Here is a 16,529-nt window from a genome sequence, read left to right on the forward strand (position 1 = left end):
ACCTGGCTTTCTCTGCACTAGGCACTTGTTCCACTGTAGCAAAGGTGGCTAAGTGGCAGCATGTCTGTTCTGAGCTGTTATGGTTCATAGTCCAGCCAGTTGGCTTAGAGTCCGTCAGCTGCTGTGGCTAAATCATGAATCGTCAGAGAACGGTTTGGGTTGTAACGGACCTTAAAGCTCATTTAGGGACAGGGACACCTTTCACTAGAGCAGGTTGCTCCAAGCCCCGTCCAACCTGGCCTTGAACACTGCCAGGGATGGGGCAGCCACAGCTTCTCTGGGCAATTTGTGCCAGTGTCTTTCCACCCTCATGGAGAAGAACTTCCTAATATCTAAATCTCCCCTCTGTCAGTTTAAAGCCATTCCCCCTTGTCCTGTCCCTACATGCCCTTGTAAAAAGTCCCTCTCCAGATTTCTTGTAGGCCCCTTTATGCACTGGAAGCTGCTCTAAGGTCTCCCCGGAGCCTTCTCTTCTCCAGGCTGAACAAGCCCAACTCTCTCAGCCTGTCTCCATAGGCAAGGTGCTTCAGCCTTCTGATGTTCTTTGTGGTCTCCTCTGGACTTGCTCAAGCAGGTCCATGTCCCTCTTGTGTTGTTGCCTCCAGAGCTGAACACAGTACAGCAGGTGAGGTCTTATGGTAGTGGAGGGAGAGAAACACCTCCTTTGACCTGCTGGTGATGTTCCTTTTGGTGCAGCCCAGGATACGGTTGGTTTTGGGCCTGCAAGTGCACACTGCTGGCTCATGTTGAGCTTCTCGTCAACCAGCACCTTCAGGTCCTCAGGGCTGCTCTTGGTCATTAGGGATTTTTCACACAACTGCATTTCTTCCAAATCCATCTCCAACTCTTGTGCCCTTGCACATTTGGGTAGTAGCTAAAGTGTAGGAGTCTATTTTCTAAGCTTTGCTTGCAAGCAAGCTCCTTGGGGCAGGGAGCATCTCGTTGGAACAAGTCTGTATGTTGCCAGTCAAACTAAGCCCTTAATTCGTGGCCCTAGGTGTTATCAGGATGAAGCACTTGGGTTGTGGGGTGTTAAAAAAGTAACTGGCTGGAACATGTAGCTGAAGAAAACTGAGCACTTTAAGGGTGGCAATTCCATTCCAACTTTGCTGTTGACACAGACAACTTTGGAGGTGATAGAATTGATGTTGTAATCCACAAAAGTTGTTAAATTACTTCTGTGCTTGGCATATTCCTTTTTGTCCTGGGAAGAGGTAAGACAGACATGTTTGTCATTTCCTTAATGTTGCTCAATGAAGTCATAGGTGAGTCTGTTCTGGTGACATGGAACTGCATTTCTCTGCTACATAATTTTAGCCTTATGCTTGCTTACCAGGGAACTGTGGACGAGACACTAACAAAGCCACTGTGTCAGCTTTCTTCATGTACCCTTGCACACCACTGGGGACCAGAAAGTCATGTTGGTTATTTTCTGCTGGCACCTGTATCTGCAATTGGCTATAAGACTCGGGTCTGGCCAGCCTGGGAATCATCCTGACCTTCCCTATATGAAGGGCGCTCACTTGGCTGTGCAAAGTGAACCTCAGGCTTGCAGGCAGTGACTTGAGTCACTGTCCTGGTGGCAGCTTGTTATTCTGCAGGGCCAGGAGTGTGTGATTTTAATTTTTTCCTCCTCAGACCAAATGAAGAGTGAAGTAGTGTTGTTATTATTGGAGCACAGTGGGTGTGCTTTCAAAGATCTGTGTAAGGGCTCATGCTTTGTATGAATGAGGACAGATTGATTTCCTTCTTTCTTTGGGTGATTGCTTGTCACGTGCTCAGCCAGCCTCTGCTCTTCAGGCTTCCTGAAGACAGCTTGGCGCAGTGAAAATTTACCTTTGTCTGTCTCCTGTGGTGTGTATGAAGGTTTTGTCCCCTTCACGGGTTTTTCAGCACATCTCACAAAACAGGTTCATTCCCCCGGCTTTGATTTTCCTCCTGTTAGCACCTCCTAACGTTAGATCCTTCTGGTTTGTCTTGCTTTTGCTCAGGAGGGACACAAGCACCTGCATGAATTTAAGTGTATAAGTACAATTTTGGCTATTGGAGTATCTATGAATATGCCTTAAGTTAGACTTGTGATATTTTGAACTAAAATTGTTAGTGGGTTAGAAATGCTGTGATAGACACTTAGCCAAGGGAAAGGATAGAACAGGCAATCCCAGCCGCTCAGAAACCTCAAGTTTTTGAGACTTATGCCTGAGGCATTGTAAAATAATAGGTTTGCAGTTCTTTCTACTTGGCTTATAATGTCTAAATCTTCAAGGGTTGTCATCTTTCCTGTGCTGACATCCAGGGCTGATAATCTCCTGTAATGACTTAATTCCAGAGAGTGAGACTTCAGACAAATTGCACATATTGCAGATACAGCATAATGGACAGTTCAGTGGGACATCCTCTTGGGTGCCTTCTCTCTGACTGACAGGAAAATATGGGCTAGATTAAAAGAAGAAAAATCCAGCCACCAGTGTCACAAAGGAATCTTGTTACTTTTTCTTGTATTTCTCAATTCTTGATTTTTACTTGAATGAAAAATGAATTCTGAAAAGTTAATACTATGTGTTTAACTTCTGCATGAAGTTAAACAGATTAATCCATTTCGCTTTGCTGGACTTTGGACTTCATTTCTTGCTGTCACGCACTGTCTTATAGCTTCTGAATTTATGTTGCACTGTTTGGGATGCTAAAAGTTTTTCTGATCAGGAAAATAGCTTATTGTTAAGTGAAAGTAGAAATCAGACCCAGGTCATAACTTATTTTAATTATGTCTCTTGCAAAACAGCAAGTTCACCTTTTTTTAAAGTAAAAGACAAGGCTTGTATCCACTTAAGGACATCTCTGTGGGGTGGTGGGTGGGCAGGGCCAATCCGGCCAGCTTCTGTGGCTGTTCCTTAAGCATGCTGGGGCTACAGAAGTGTTGTTGGGATGTCTCAGTATGGGAATTGGGGGCTGTGTTTCCTTTTTGGTGGGAAATATACTCCCACCCACGGTGTAGGCAGCACCAACCCCTCCTATCCCTATGCATTTATCCATAGCCCCTGTTCTGTTCAGTGGGATTCGGGTTGCCTGGTGACCCAACTCTTCCTAGCAACCAGCATCTCAGGTATATGTGCACTCAGGGCTGTTCCCTCTGCAGTAGCTGTTTTACATGGCTGTGGGCAGAGCCTGTTTGTGCCCTTGCCACTGTTGACCAGCACAGTAAGCCAGCTGAGCTGTTTTTGAATAGGCACGAGTATCACCCACAGCTACTCAGTGTGAACACCCAGGCAAGGACTTAGAGAAAAGCCAATTAGTTCTGACCTTTATCTGCGCAGAAAGCATTCCCTGTGCAGTGCAAACTCTGCTCTGACCCAGGCCTAAAAGTCAGCATAAAGGAAATATGGCCCAATATGGCCTTGCAGATGTGTCTTCATCCTAGTCTGGACACAGGCCTGCCCAAGCTGTAGGGATGGGGCACACAGGTGAAGCACCATTCAGAACAGGCTTCTTCTGGACCAACTGGGTGCCTCTGGGCATTTCTCCCATCTCTTGCTGTGTTTTTCCTTTTCAGACTCATTATCCCTTCCATCAACTGATCTGTTTGAACATTGGCCTGGCCTCCACGTGTACCTCAGTATATACAGCATTATGAATTGTTCAGTTGTTGTAGGATGGGCATTTTGAGGCTAGAGCATCTCAGGAGCTGGCTGAGGCAGAGGGAGTGGATCTTGCATGGTAAGAAGTCTCTCCTCCTCTGTAATTACTGCAGCACACCAACTCCTTGGCCAGGTGAATGTCTGCTGTTCTCTCCAAGATAGCCCTAGCAGAATGGGAATGCTACAACAAAATACATCATGCGAAGAGCTCACCTAGTCACCTCTTTAGCCTTCATGGAGTGTGAAATACCATGAACACTTAGGAGTTTAGGCTTATGAAAGGACAGGAGATGCCTGGATGAAGTACTCCCAAATACCTCAATATTCATTCATGTCCACTATGAGAGTAGGCAGACCTTGGTTTCTGACACTTCTAGGAAACAAACTATTGACTGGCCTTGGTTAGCTGATTGATCTGTGTGGGCTACAAATCTGGTTTTCAGCCACTGATAGCAAGCTGATCACAGAATCCAAGTTGCTGATGGCAAACAGATCCCATCCCCTCACACTCATTTTGTTCAGAAATCTTACTCCTTCCTAATGGGCTGACATTGCTTCCATGATGCAGGCTATTTTTTCAAGTGATGTCTGTCCTTCTTGGCATCAGAGGCCACAATCTGCCAAGCTCTATATGGGCATAAGATGAGAAGAAACTTTTCTTTGGTTGAACAGGGAATTTCCCATCCTGCGGAAGGGTGCCAGACAGGCAACTAGATCCATCCTCCAGTATGCTGAGAGTGTGTCTGGATGTAAGCTGGGAAAATACAAAATAATCCTTCCATATCCTGTCACCCAGTTACTAAACACAAGCCAAGTGGTTGTTCCAGACAGTTGTCTGCAGCCAGACTGTTTTGTGCGAGAGTTCTTTGTTGGTTTTTTTTTAAGTTTTATTCCTAGGACTTAGTTATTCCAAAGAAATAAAAGTTATTTGGCCAAAGACTCATTAACAGGGGAGAACAGTGATATTTGGTGTGGAGCAGATGAAGTGAAATAATCTAGAGGCTTAAAAAATCAGCAGCTTCCATGTATGTATTTTTGTTCATAGAAACCCTTTATCCTGGCTTGGACAAAACAAGTAATTCCTGGGAAACCCCTCAGTGGTCTTTTGCAGAGGGCAGCAATGCAACTCTTCCTCTCTTGTCCCCTGGAACGTGGGGGTGCTGATCTATTATGTGGTGTTTGGGTACTGGCTCAGTAGCTGTGGTGAGTGGGTTTTGTTCTGTGCATCCCCTTGTTGTGACATTGCAAGTAAATGCTTGTGCTGCATGGCCTGCTTGCATTCATGGGGCTTGAGTGCATCTGTCTTGTGGCAGATGTATACTGTTTCCCCTGCTATCTATCTCCTGCAGGTGACAGAAATGGGCACCTAGGGGCCACTGTGAGAACAGCATGTATTTTGGTCTCCCGGACTTGAGAAGAACTGCTGTCTGTATGTTTGTAGCCCAGTGAACATTTTACCTAACCCCGTCAGCTTCCCCACACAAAATCTTTGCATCCAGAACATCTTCTGGCAAAAAATACTGCACCATTAACTGTGTTGCTGAAGGATCAGCTCTTGTTTGTTTAGGCCCTACCTCTTACTAATTTAATTTCGTGGAGGAGATGGTAAACATTCAAATTCTTTGTGTCACTCATTTCTAGCCCATTGCTCCATGTGTGAGATGAAGAGACCACCCCTCTGGCCAGATTCTCCCAGCTAGGAACCACTTGGAATCCCACAAGGCCTACCAGGAATGGATCTAGTGCAGTGAGAGCTATTCCAAGTTCTTACATGGCTTTAACTCTTCCTTTAAAAGATGCCTGACCAGATGGATCCAAGATCTGGTCTTGAAGGGTTATCCTGTATTACTGCCTTGTTCCATGCTGCAACACAAGTTTGGTGTAAATCCATGGAGATGAAACAGCTCATGTCTGCTTGCACTCAGAAGGGTTAATGTGGGATTTTAGAGGAGGAGAAGGCTGAAATGTCTCATGTGCTCCAAATGCATTTTGCAGCCTTACTGTAAGGCATTGTTCCTTGTGTTTGCAAATCTGGTTAATGTAGTTCTCTGTGCTGAGCAGAGGTGAGTGTCGAGTGAGGTCTCCCAACACTGGCAGCTTCTTCTCAGCTAATGAGGCATCCTGGGGCAATGGCAGTTGCCCTCTCTGGGTCTATTGAGGATGGAATGGAACAACTGTTACCAGATGTGTTGTTTATGGGAGCTGCTGTACCTCCCTGGTGGAGGGGACCCATGCAGTGCTGGGAACTTGCTGTGAACTGTCAGAGAAGCTGGCCTGTGCAGAGGGACCTCTTCTCATCACAGCAATGTAATAACTGAGCTATGCCAGTGGGAAGGGGGTATTTAAATCCCTGTGGCCAAAAAAAAACTGTCTCCCATTCTCTCCTTTCTCTATACATGAATTACAGATAAATTAGCTATGCTATAGGTGCCTCTCCAGTTCTAGGTGTCCCTTATACTGTCTTCCCCTTATGCCTGAGGGGGTTGTCGGCCTGTGACAAATAGTGCTGCATTTAATCTGACTGTGTTTGGAGCTGAGGAAAAAAATGGGCTATAAATTACAGATGGAGCTAAACTGCTGTATCTTAATGCAGGTTGGATGAGGCCCCGTAATGAAGGTCTTTAATCCTTCAGGCTCCTTCTTGTCTTTCTGGACTGCATTGCTTTGTGGTGTCAACACTGCCGAGTAACACTGGTCCTGCAGAGTGCGAGCCAGGGGAATGCCAGGGCTCCATGCTGTGAGCTGTCAGAGCAGTTGACCTCCTTTGCGAAGGGATCTCTTTGCAGCACAACTGTTTTGTAGGTTGCTGCTTCTTTCTTATGGGTACTTCCCAATGTTTTACACTGTTTTCCTTGCTAATTCCTTTCTGAATGTATGTAAAATGCTATCTCCCGGCATAGGATGAGTAAGTTAACAGGTGAATGCTAATCTTCCAAGAATCTGCTGTGTAGAACTGAGTCTGTTCTCATCTATCTGCAAGCACTGTCTTTTGGAGGTTCATTTTGATTGGAATTCAGAAGGATGATTTTGGTTTTGCACTTCTAAGAGTATTTATCCAGAGCTTTTGAGAACAGACCCAGGGTGGACATAGAAGTCTCAGCTGTAAGCACCAGCTTCATTCAGTTCCCTGCGATCAGAGAACATCGAATGTCTACTGTTTCTGGTGACTGTGGAGTCCACATGTCCATATACCATAGGATTATTGGTGCTGCATACCATACTGCTCTGGAGCAATGTTGAAGCATTAGGACTTGCTGTTTGTTTGGGTTTGGGTGTTTTTGTGTGTGTGCTTTTTTTTCTAATTTATTTTTTTACCTTGTGAAAGCCCCTGGTGTGTTTATCTTTAGTCTCATCTCAGCTTTGACCTGGAAAGTGCAGGGGAAGGCTTGGTGCAGATTGACTGGTGCAAGAAAACTGATGGGCAGGTGAGAGAGTGCAGGGAGCCCAGCTCTGCTCTGTGGGTTTGGCCTGTCTCTTGGTGCCCCTTCCCAGTGCTGGAGCCAGCCCCACTGCAGTTGTCTCTGCACTGAGTCCTCTGATTCACTCCACTTGCAAGTGAGGATCCCCAAAACTCGGCCATTATCCTGTCACCTCTGTAGTTCTAGTCAGGTTTGGCCACAGTTATAACTTGTTTGCAGGAGCTGTAGGCAGTAGATAAACATAATCTTGCCATGCAAACTACGCTCAAAACACATGTTTGTGGAATTGGGGAAGGATGAGGGAGAGGATTTAAAACAGTAAGAGGACCACACATGCACCTCCTCCTACCCATCACTCATGTTCTCATGGTGGCATGTAAGCATAGTGCTTTCCTCTCAAGATCTAGGTAATCCAACTGAAACCAATGCTTCTGGAAATCAAGTTCAGCAATTGTTCCTCAGAACAGAGGCTCAGTTTCTATGTTCTCTGTTTAATGACTCCCACCAGTTACACCCTGAGAGTTGCCAGTCCCCATGTTTGCCTGTGTCTGTGTATGGTAAGCACTCACCAGCATTGACATTTATATTGTTAACACAGTGTGGACTCTGCTGCGTGGAGTGACTCTGTTTCTCAAATCTGTGAGACCACTGATGGTTAAGTGGACTCTGGGCCCATGCAGAAGATGATGTGTCTGACCAAATGTACAGCATTCCTACGAAAACATGAATTTTGCAGTTTTCGGCATGAAGCAAGTCTGGAAAATGAGGGCCTTGGGGTGCTGTGTCCCACTGGCCCATGCCTGCTTTCAGGACTTGGCCAGACAGCTGCTCTGTCAAGCAGGACAGGTTTTGAACCCTAGGTTTGAATTGTAGCCATTTGCAAGGAAACGGGGAAAGATGTTTGAAGGCAGAGCTGCTATGAAAATTAAAAAGGAAAATAAAAGTAGCAACAATGGAAAGAAAGACTTTAGAAAGTATTTCCAAGCTAGGGCTGTTCTGGCTGGAAGTTTAGCTGCTGAAGGATGCCAGCTGTAAAACCCACATCTAGTCTGGGTAGTCATATCTCACTTATGGGTATTTGAAGACTGAACTTAATCTCTAACTCTTCTTGAGGAGAGAGCAGGCAGTCAGAGAGCTTGTTTTGCTACCATAAATTGTCCCTGTAATATCCCTAAAATAAAATTTAAAGGAGAACTTGTGAGAGGAATTAGATGTTAATTTGAAGGTCTGTTTGACTCATTCCTTCCTTCTTCCTCATGTCATTCCATGGCTCAAAACTGCCTTTTGGTGTCTCATCTCTCCTGTTTCTCACTTGTTTAATTGAGAGTTTCTTATAATAGGGAGGCTGGCACCTCCCTCCTTCAAAATGAGGCGGTGTCCCATAGCAACTGTAGTGATTGTTGACCTGGAAAAATAACACTGGGGAAATCTAGTAAAATGTTTTTACGAAAGCCAACCAGTTGGGATGGAGAAGAGCCAGGAGAAGAACCCTCTGCTTTAGGATGCCCATGTCTCTAGCAGCTGTTCTGTAGGAATTGTGTGGTAGGGACAATGTAAGTGAGCACTGGTTTCATTTCTCCAATATGAAGAAGTGGAAACTGGTTCCCCATAGAAGAGATACCAGTAGTCCTTGGTAAGCTCATCATCCCTTTCTGCTTTTGTGCCAAGAACCAGTGAGTGAGACCAACTCTGTGAAGTCTCTTTGCAGGACTCTTGGAAGAGGCTTTACTTACATGCAGAGACTCCAAGTGAATGAGCCTGTGTCACAAACAGCCTTGTATGTGGCAGCACAGGCAGTATTCACCTCTGCTGGGAAAGCCGCCTCGCTGGAGGTAAACTCCTTCCCTCCCAGAGGGAGATTGGGAACATGCCCTCCAGCCCGTGTGCGTTCTTGATTCAAGCTGGGAATGAGGGGTTGCCTGTGGTCAGTTGTATCTTTGTCTTACCTGCTCCTCAGGCAAATGCCCTCCACTGCACCAAACCACATTGTTGGTGTTTTTGATTTTAGGACAATACAGACATTAAGTGAAGTCTGTGGTAGGGAGAAATTTGTTCTGCCATATAAGTGAGATTCCCTTCTCTTTTGTAAGCTCCCAAGTGAGTCAATGTAGTTACTTTTGATCCTATGATAGCAGGTTAATTTCTTTTCTGTAAGCAAAGCCAAGAGGAACTCCACTTTAGCATGGTGGGTGGGGGTTATTGTCTGGTGTATTTTGGGACTTTAGACTTCAAGGGTGATGGGACAATTCTGGCTGCAGCTAGTTGTCATTACTTAGTTGATAAACAGAGGTGTGATGAGAAAAAGAGAGATGTTTCTCTGTCTCTAATTTTTCCTTGTATCTGCTAATTTCTTTTATGTTAAATCTCCATCAAAGTTATAAGCTTTACACTCTGTTCCCCTTAAGTGCCATCTGACTAGTCTACCCAAACCCATCTTTACTTGCTGGAGATTGATGCAAAATCAAATCTGTGGGGAAGTGTGTCCATGTTTCCATTGGCATGGTAGTCCTTAGCCTGGCAGAAGGCATGGCTGGTGCTGGAGCTGAAGGACCCAGGTGTAAGACTGAGAACCCCATCAACAGGAGGCTGCTGTCTTTGACCTTCAGATCTGATGCATTTCCTGAAGAAAGACTGGAGGATGGATGGGCACCTGTCCTTTTTCTGGCTTGTTTTTTGTCATGGCTTGTAAACATTCACGTATCTCTGTGAATTGGAGATTTTCTTCTCTTCAAGTTTGCGTGTTAAGGTACAGAGAGTACTGGGTACAGTCCTCAGCAACCTGTTCTGGTTGACTCAGCTTTGACAAGATGATAACAAGAGATGTCTTTTAATCTAAACAGTTCTGTGGTATTTATGGTGTGAACGAAGCCATGATTTAGTGGGATCTTTGACACGGACATCAAGTTTTCTGCTGTAGCAGTGCCACAGTTCTGAGTTTGTGAGAAAAACAAGGCTGTGCTTCCTCAGATGAATGTAATCTGTGGCTAATACAAGACAAGGACTGTGCAAGGGAGGCTGGAGGCCTGAACACAGTACTGCTGTGTTTAGTGGGATGCTTTTGAAGAGAGGAAGGTGTTACTGATAAAGTCTTGGAAGAGTCAAGGGAGAGAGCGTTTATTTCCAGTAGTCGGAGCGTTAGTCTTCAATTCCATATATCTTTATCGTTTCTAGAAATTCTTGTTATCCATACAGAGAGACAATCTTTTTTAATCTTCCATTAATCTTCTTCTGTGTGATGTATTATGGCAAGGAGTTTCATGTGTAAAATTTCAACTCTGCAAGATTCATGATTAGTCTGCCACAAGTGATGGTTCTCTGATAGGGAACGTGGGAGCCAGGGTCTCATACACAGGAGCTTGGGAGACTTCAGTTCCCACAGCCAGCATATAATTTGTGGAAGGATTTACTAATAGAAAGAGAATGTAACAATACTAAAATAGAAGACCTTGCTATATGACAAATGGGAGGAAAATTATGATATCTCCGATTGGAAGATGTGAAGATGAAGCAGGAGGGTATCTGCATGTAATGCACACAAAAGCAGAGAGGAGAGGCCATCTGAAAGCCAGTGCAGGTCATGGGACATAAGAGGCCATGTGACTTCTGAGACTTAGCATTTGTTTACTTCATTCATGCCCAAAGTGCACAATTGCTGGATTTTAATGCTTTTTTATGGTTAGCCTGTGATGTATATCATGAAAAATATTCTAATTTTTCAAGGTGCTGTCTAGAACAAGGGTATAATGACACCAGTGGGAATAATGGGAAAACCCAAGTCTGACTCAGGTGTAGAGAAATGGGCTACTTGAATGTTCTTCTGTAAGCTGGGTGTCAGGAAGAGTGGCTCCATAGGGGTCTCTAATTGCCTTCATTCTGAAATGTTGCTTGTAAAAACTGTAGTTGGTTAAAGAGCAGGTGCTTACGCTTCCATGACTAGTGTCAGGATGCAAGACTGTAGGATCCCCTCTTCTCCGTGAAGCCTTTCATATTGTCCTACCATTTACATTTCTTTGGGATATACTATGGGGCCAAATCCACAGACCCTGTATCTTCCTGTTTGAAAGAGATTTCTCTTCTCTCGCAGGTGCTCTGAACAAAGCCTCTACGGTAGCGATCGAGGTAACTCACAGGGGATTAGTGTTAGGCTGCCTGTGGGACTGGTGAGGACTTAGCAGAGGAGAGTTATCCCTATAAGACTAGGGGCCAGCAAAATTGCATTTCTACAGGGAGGAGTAAACATTATGGAAGCCCAGGACCAGTAGACACAAAGACCTTCAAAATGTCAATCATTGACTCAAATCCAACTCCTATCATAAGCATCTCAAGCCAGCGACATTGTGCAGTAGCTCTCTGACCTGCATGTGCTAGATGTCATTGCCTCCTTTTTGAAGCAGGGCCATGCCATGTATTGACATTTACATGGTACAAAAAATGGCTGATAGGTTTCCCAGGCAGAGCTGTTAAACTTCACTGAAAACCCTGCGACATCCAAATGAAAGGGTTTTATGTGGGAATGAGCCACAGACTAAGGCTGGTACCTCTCGAGTTAGAATTGGAGCCATAGCTTTTGTAAGGAAGACAGGACCCCGCTGTCTGTCTGTACAGCAGCTAGCACAATGGCACCTCAGTGTCAGCTGTCCCTTCTGTGAACTGCCATGGCACAAACAAGGTATTATACCTGTTCTGGGGACAAGCAGAAGTCTGTTAATTTGGCAGTGTTCCTCAGTGCCAGCTGCCATTCTTAAATGACACGTGTGTGTGAATGCATGCAAGAAAATTGTGGTTGCAGGGGGAAAAACAACCCCCTGTGTTTACTTCAGGAATATCAGTAGTGAGAGTAAAGCTGTGCCACTTTCACCATTCATCATTTGACAGTCAGAAAGGTAGTTTAAAGACTAGCAAGAAAGGAGAGTGTTTTCTGAGTTCTTAAAAGGCAGTGTAAATACAGAAGGGCAAAAGGGAGCTTTAAAAAAGAAGGAGGAAAAAAGGTGGCAACAGGCTTTTGGGGGAACAAAATCCCCAAACACAATCATGGAAGACGGTCACAAAATAGGTGTGTTGACTTATTACCTGTGTCAGTCAGAATTTCTCCACTATTCTTGTTTCTGTGCATCAGCTGTATGTATCTTTTGTAGGCACCTAGTTAAGCATAGTTGCTTTTTTGGGTCTCTGAGAGGCTGAAACACTCCAAGCGTGTTTCCCTAGAACAGTGGTGGAGACAAAATGGGTCGCTATCAGTGTGATGGCTGCATGCTGCCTCATCTTCTATAAAAGTCAAGCACCAGCACATCAGACCCTTTTAAAAAGGAAACACAGCATGTAACCTTTTGAAACCTGTTGCTACTGGATTCTGTTGTGGGCAAGTAGCTTGTGAGACTCTGCTAAGAACAATGGGAATACTTGTAATTCTGAATAAAAAGGTGTAAGGAATGATAAAGCTGCTCTTGTAGTGATTGTGTTATTCCAGAACTGTCTCTATAAAAGTTTCTTTTGAAGTATTGCCTTTTCCTTTGACTTACTTGCTTTTGGCCACTGCCAGAGACACATACTAAGGTAGAGTTTCCTCTACGCAGGAAACAGCAGCAATGGAATCTATCTGACCTACAAAAGCTTGGTTTCAGATATCCCAACCCTTCTTAAGAGGCAACTACCAAGTTTGTTCAGTGTTAGAACATGTTTTAATTGGGTATTTCAGTATACAGTAAGTGGTTTGATGAAGCCCATTGGCTGACACAGAGCAAATGTCCCTGAAAATTCCTGATAGACAGACTATGTGAATTATCATTACTTTTAGAGCATTTAAGGGTGTTCAGTGGGACTGTAAGATTCTGTGCTGGCAGGGACAACAGTGTGCGCTGTTAGGGGGAAGGGTGGGTACATACATAGGATGGCTGAAGTTAACATACCACTTCCATTTGTGGGTGCCTTGCAAGATGATAGTGCTGTTGACAGGATGTGTCTTTATTTCGGTGGTGGGTTTTGGAGATTCAGTTGTCCACGTGATGTGGATGTGGTAGGCCATGATGGTTACAAGCTGCATGCCTGGCAAGCTAAGGGCAGGGTATGTTCGTTGTGCTTGGGAAAGAGCTGGCGGTGCAGTAAGGTGGAAATAGTGGTGGGCTGTGTGTTTTGTGTTGCTGCAAATAAGAGGATGTGATGGGAGTCTGAGGCTGGAGATGAGGACATGTAAACAGGGAGGTGGTATGGCTGGGTGTGTGTGGTTTAAGTGGGGTGATGCCTGCAGGATATGACAGTGGGAGGTTGGGAGAAGTGGCTTGGGCAGCAGCAGGGCAATATCCAGTGTTTGTGATGAAGCCTTTTATTTCTCTTTGCCACCTAGATCTCCTACCCCCAAAGTGATGAGGACAGCGATGACTCTGAGGGAGAGAACCAGGAACTTGCTCAGATTGACAGAGGTAAAGGGATGTGCTTGCGATATGTTCTTGGAAGTGCCTCCTTCTCTGTTCCCAATATACCACAACCAAATACATTGAATCAGCCACCCTGTAGTCTTTGGGAGCTCACAGGTAGAAGCTGGTGTTACCAGAAACTGCAGTCACACTTTTTTTACCAGAGGCAGGTGTGTTAAGGCATCAGTGCTGCAGAGATGGGGCAGAAAAGGTTTACAACTGAGCCAGCAGCAGAGCTGGGACTGAAAACTTATCTTCTATTCCATTCTTGTGCACCTGTATCATCTTTCTTCTAGCTTACCTCTTCCTTGCCATTTCGAGTTCTGACCTTCACTTCCCTCATTCTCCTGGGCTCATTTTATATTTAGCTTCCTCCCTTCCTCCTGTACTGTTAGTATTGGGCTGCCCTATTCACAGAGGATAGACAGGTGCTCTGCTGCTGTTTTTGAATATGATTTGAAGCAGCTTAGAGCATCTATTGAGCTATGCTAAGTCTCTGCCATTTGTGTACACTCTGTGTTTTATCGTTGTTTAGCCAAATTCAAGTGGATTCTTATGCAAAGGCAGAAGTTAAATTTCTGACCCACAGGACATGTCCTAGCAAAATTCAAATCCCTGCCCCATGTGCATAACATAGAAAGAGCTCAGCAGAACAGGTAAAGTGTGCCCACCTTATGGCTGAAGCCGGATCTCTATTTTTTGAGACACAGATGTGCTGCTTGCCTCCTCTGGCCTGAGAACTGGTCGCTAGAACTTAATGTTTTTAGTGAGAAGCAAGTACGTAACACTACCATTGTAAGATCATGTCTTCTCCACATTCAGGGGATGAGATGGGCAGCAGGTCCATATTCTTGCTCTGCAGCTAGACTTCCAAGTGACAGTTTAAGGGGATGTCTAGCAGTCTGGTCAAAGCAAAACTCTGGAAACTTCCAAAGGGAAGCATTCAGCCAGGGTGGGTGTTTCTTCTGGGGACAAAAAGGTGGGAAAACAGCTCAGAAGTTTAGTTGGGAGGAGATAAAAACACAGATCAGGGGAAGACAGGCTCAGGGCATGGGACACAGATCTGCTCTGCCACTAGTCTCTCTCCTCCTCCCACCAGAGAGAAGACGGAATTGTACCTTGACCCCTCTGGCCACCAACCAGCTTCAGAACCAGGAGAACCAGTGCTGCAAGGTTCGAGCCCTCCTCCACGCCAGCCTTGACCGCCACAGCTCGGAAGAGGAGCTTGAGCGCATCCACCGGGAGTTTGCGGCTGAGAAGCAGAAGTGGTCGCAGGTGAGCAGGCTTGCCTGCTGCAGCGACAGCAACAACACCTCCTCCAGTGACGACGAAGTGAAGAACCTGTGTGCCATGTCCTTCCGGCCTGTGGCGGAGCCCGCCGATGGCCTGCACGCCAGCCCCAGCCCCGTGCTCTTCAGTGCCTCCCCTCCCAAGAGACTCCAGCCCCTGGTGCGGAGCACGGCCTCCAGACCTTTAATCTTCACAAGCGTTGGGGCTGGCCTTGAGCAAGTCATGCCTTGTAAGAGACATCGACAAGGGTATGGGAATAAGGTCAGCAGGCCCAGCCTTGACCTGGAAAAAATGCAACAGGTAAGAACTTCATATGAGAAAGGCAGCATCACTTGGGAGAAGGTGGTGTAAGGAAAGACGTTAGAAGGGTTATTGGGGCAGGGTTCAGTAAATTCATAGGGTTGCTGCTTGTGAATACATCTTCTTGTGAATACCCCCTTTAAGCCTACTTCTGCGGTCTGTCTAGGATAAGCTAGGCATTAAGTGTAGATACCTCTCTGGTAGCTGCTGCTACTTGAGTGGCTCTTACTACAGTTGGGCTGTTCTCTTGCTTACCCCCATTAGGAAGGCAGCACCCTTCCTAATACTGTCTGGTTCATCACATGACACAAGAACAAATCACTGGAGTTCGCTTGTGTCAAGTTACCCTGTTGCCATGATCTGACCCATACTCCAAAGTAAATTAATTGCTTAGGGGTGTGTAAGGAAACATCTTTGTGATCAAAGTGACTGTAGACTTGATGATGATAGTATTTTCACACTTGTTGATCTCCTTGGGGACAGGTCTTTCTATACCTCCTAGGAGTTTCACAGCAATGTAACCCAGTACTTTTCACCTTTTTAATGCTTCACAAAAGGGGTTTACAGTTTGCTCTAGATGCAGTTACTCTTGATTTTGCAGGACTTGTGTAGGGGTCTGGGGTTAAGGTGTGTAAATACCAGGAGGTTGCCTCATCTCTGCAGTGGCTGGGAAGTGGAGTGTGCCTGGGACTGGTGGGCTGGGCTGCCCTGCGTAGTGCCCACCTGGTGCCTCTCTTTGGGTCTCTCTTCATTACTTGTTTTTGTTGCACTGGTGCAGAGCTACTGTTTGAAAGAGTATCTGCAGACATCTGCTGACCCTGGTAAACTGCAGTAAGTTAAAGACAGTTAATTTCAATTCTGAACTTCCTCTTGCTAGGGAAGAATTTTACAGCCTCTGGTTGGTTGGTTGTACAAGTTTTAACCTCACTAACAGCACCACCTTTAAGCCTACGAGATGAACCCATTGAAAGAAATGACTATGTATTTATTTTGCAAGATGCAGAAAAGCGAGACCCCTCCATTTCCCCATTACACTGCTGCTTGTTCTCAGTCCTGCTGGCAGCATACATCCCATGAATACATAATGCAGAGACTTGTGGTTTCAGTACAGTTTTCATCACTCCCTTTTTGCTCTTCTAGCCAAGTTTCTGCTCACAGAACATTCAAAAGGCCCAGTCTTGCATTTCACATCACCCAAATCTTCTACTGATACTGACAGACTTTAATTAGCCTCACATCCTAATGCGAGGAGAGGAAAGCTGCTGAGCCTGTGCCCAGCTGCCTGTTTTTTGGAGTGCATGTGAGTAAATGTAGAAATGTTCCTTTAGGAACATTTAGGAACGCTTGTTCTTGTTTGGATCCCAGGCATAGCATCTACCTACTCTGCCTTAAGTTCTTCTCAGCAGTGTGTTTGGGAGTGTGAAGGTTAGGGTATAATTAAGTAAGTTTTACAAACTGTTGTGGTTTCTCTGGGC

At 45.3% G+C, this 16,529-nt stretch overlaps 1 protein-coding gene across 1 annotated transcript in view; it reads left to right on the forward strand.

Moving 5' to 3' along the window:
* LOC104409908 overlaps positions 1-15,054 on the forward strand; it is a gene marked incomplete at its 3' end in the record, with an annotated part of 17,862 nt that extends 2,808 nt beyond the window's left edge. The window contains exons 2-3 of the mRNA XM_010019928.1: positions 13,395-13,470; positions 14,564-15,054. Coding sequence (XP_010018230.1) covers positions 13,395-13,470; positions 14,564-15,054 — 567 coding nt within the window. The remainder of the gene's footprint in view (positions 1-13,394; positions 13,471-14,563) is intronic.
* Between the last annotated feature and the right edge of the window lie 1,475 nt (positions 15,055-16,529).

This window comes from Nestor notabilis, unplaced genomic scaffold (assembly GCF_000696875.1).
Source record: "Nestor notabilis isolate BGI_N333 unplaced genomic scaffold, ASM69687v1 scaffold8218, whole genome shotgun sequence".
Taxonomy (NCBI): domain Eukaryota; kingdom Metazoa; phylum Chordata; class Aves; order Psittaciformes; family Psittacidae; genus Nestor; species Nestor notabilis.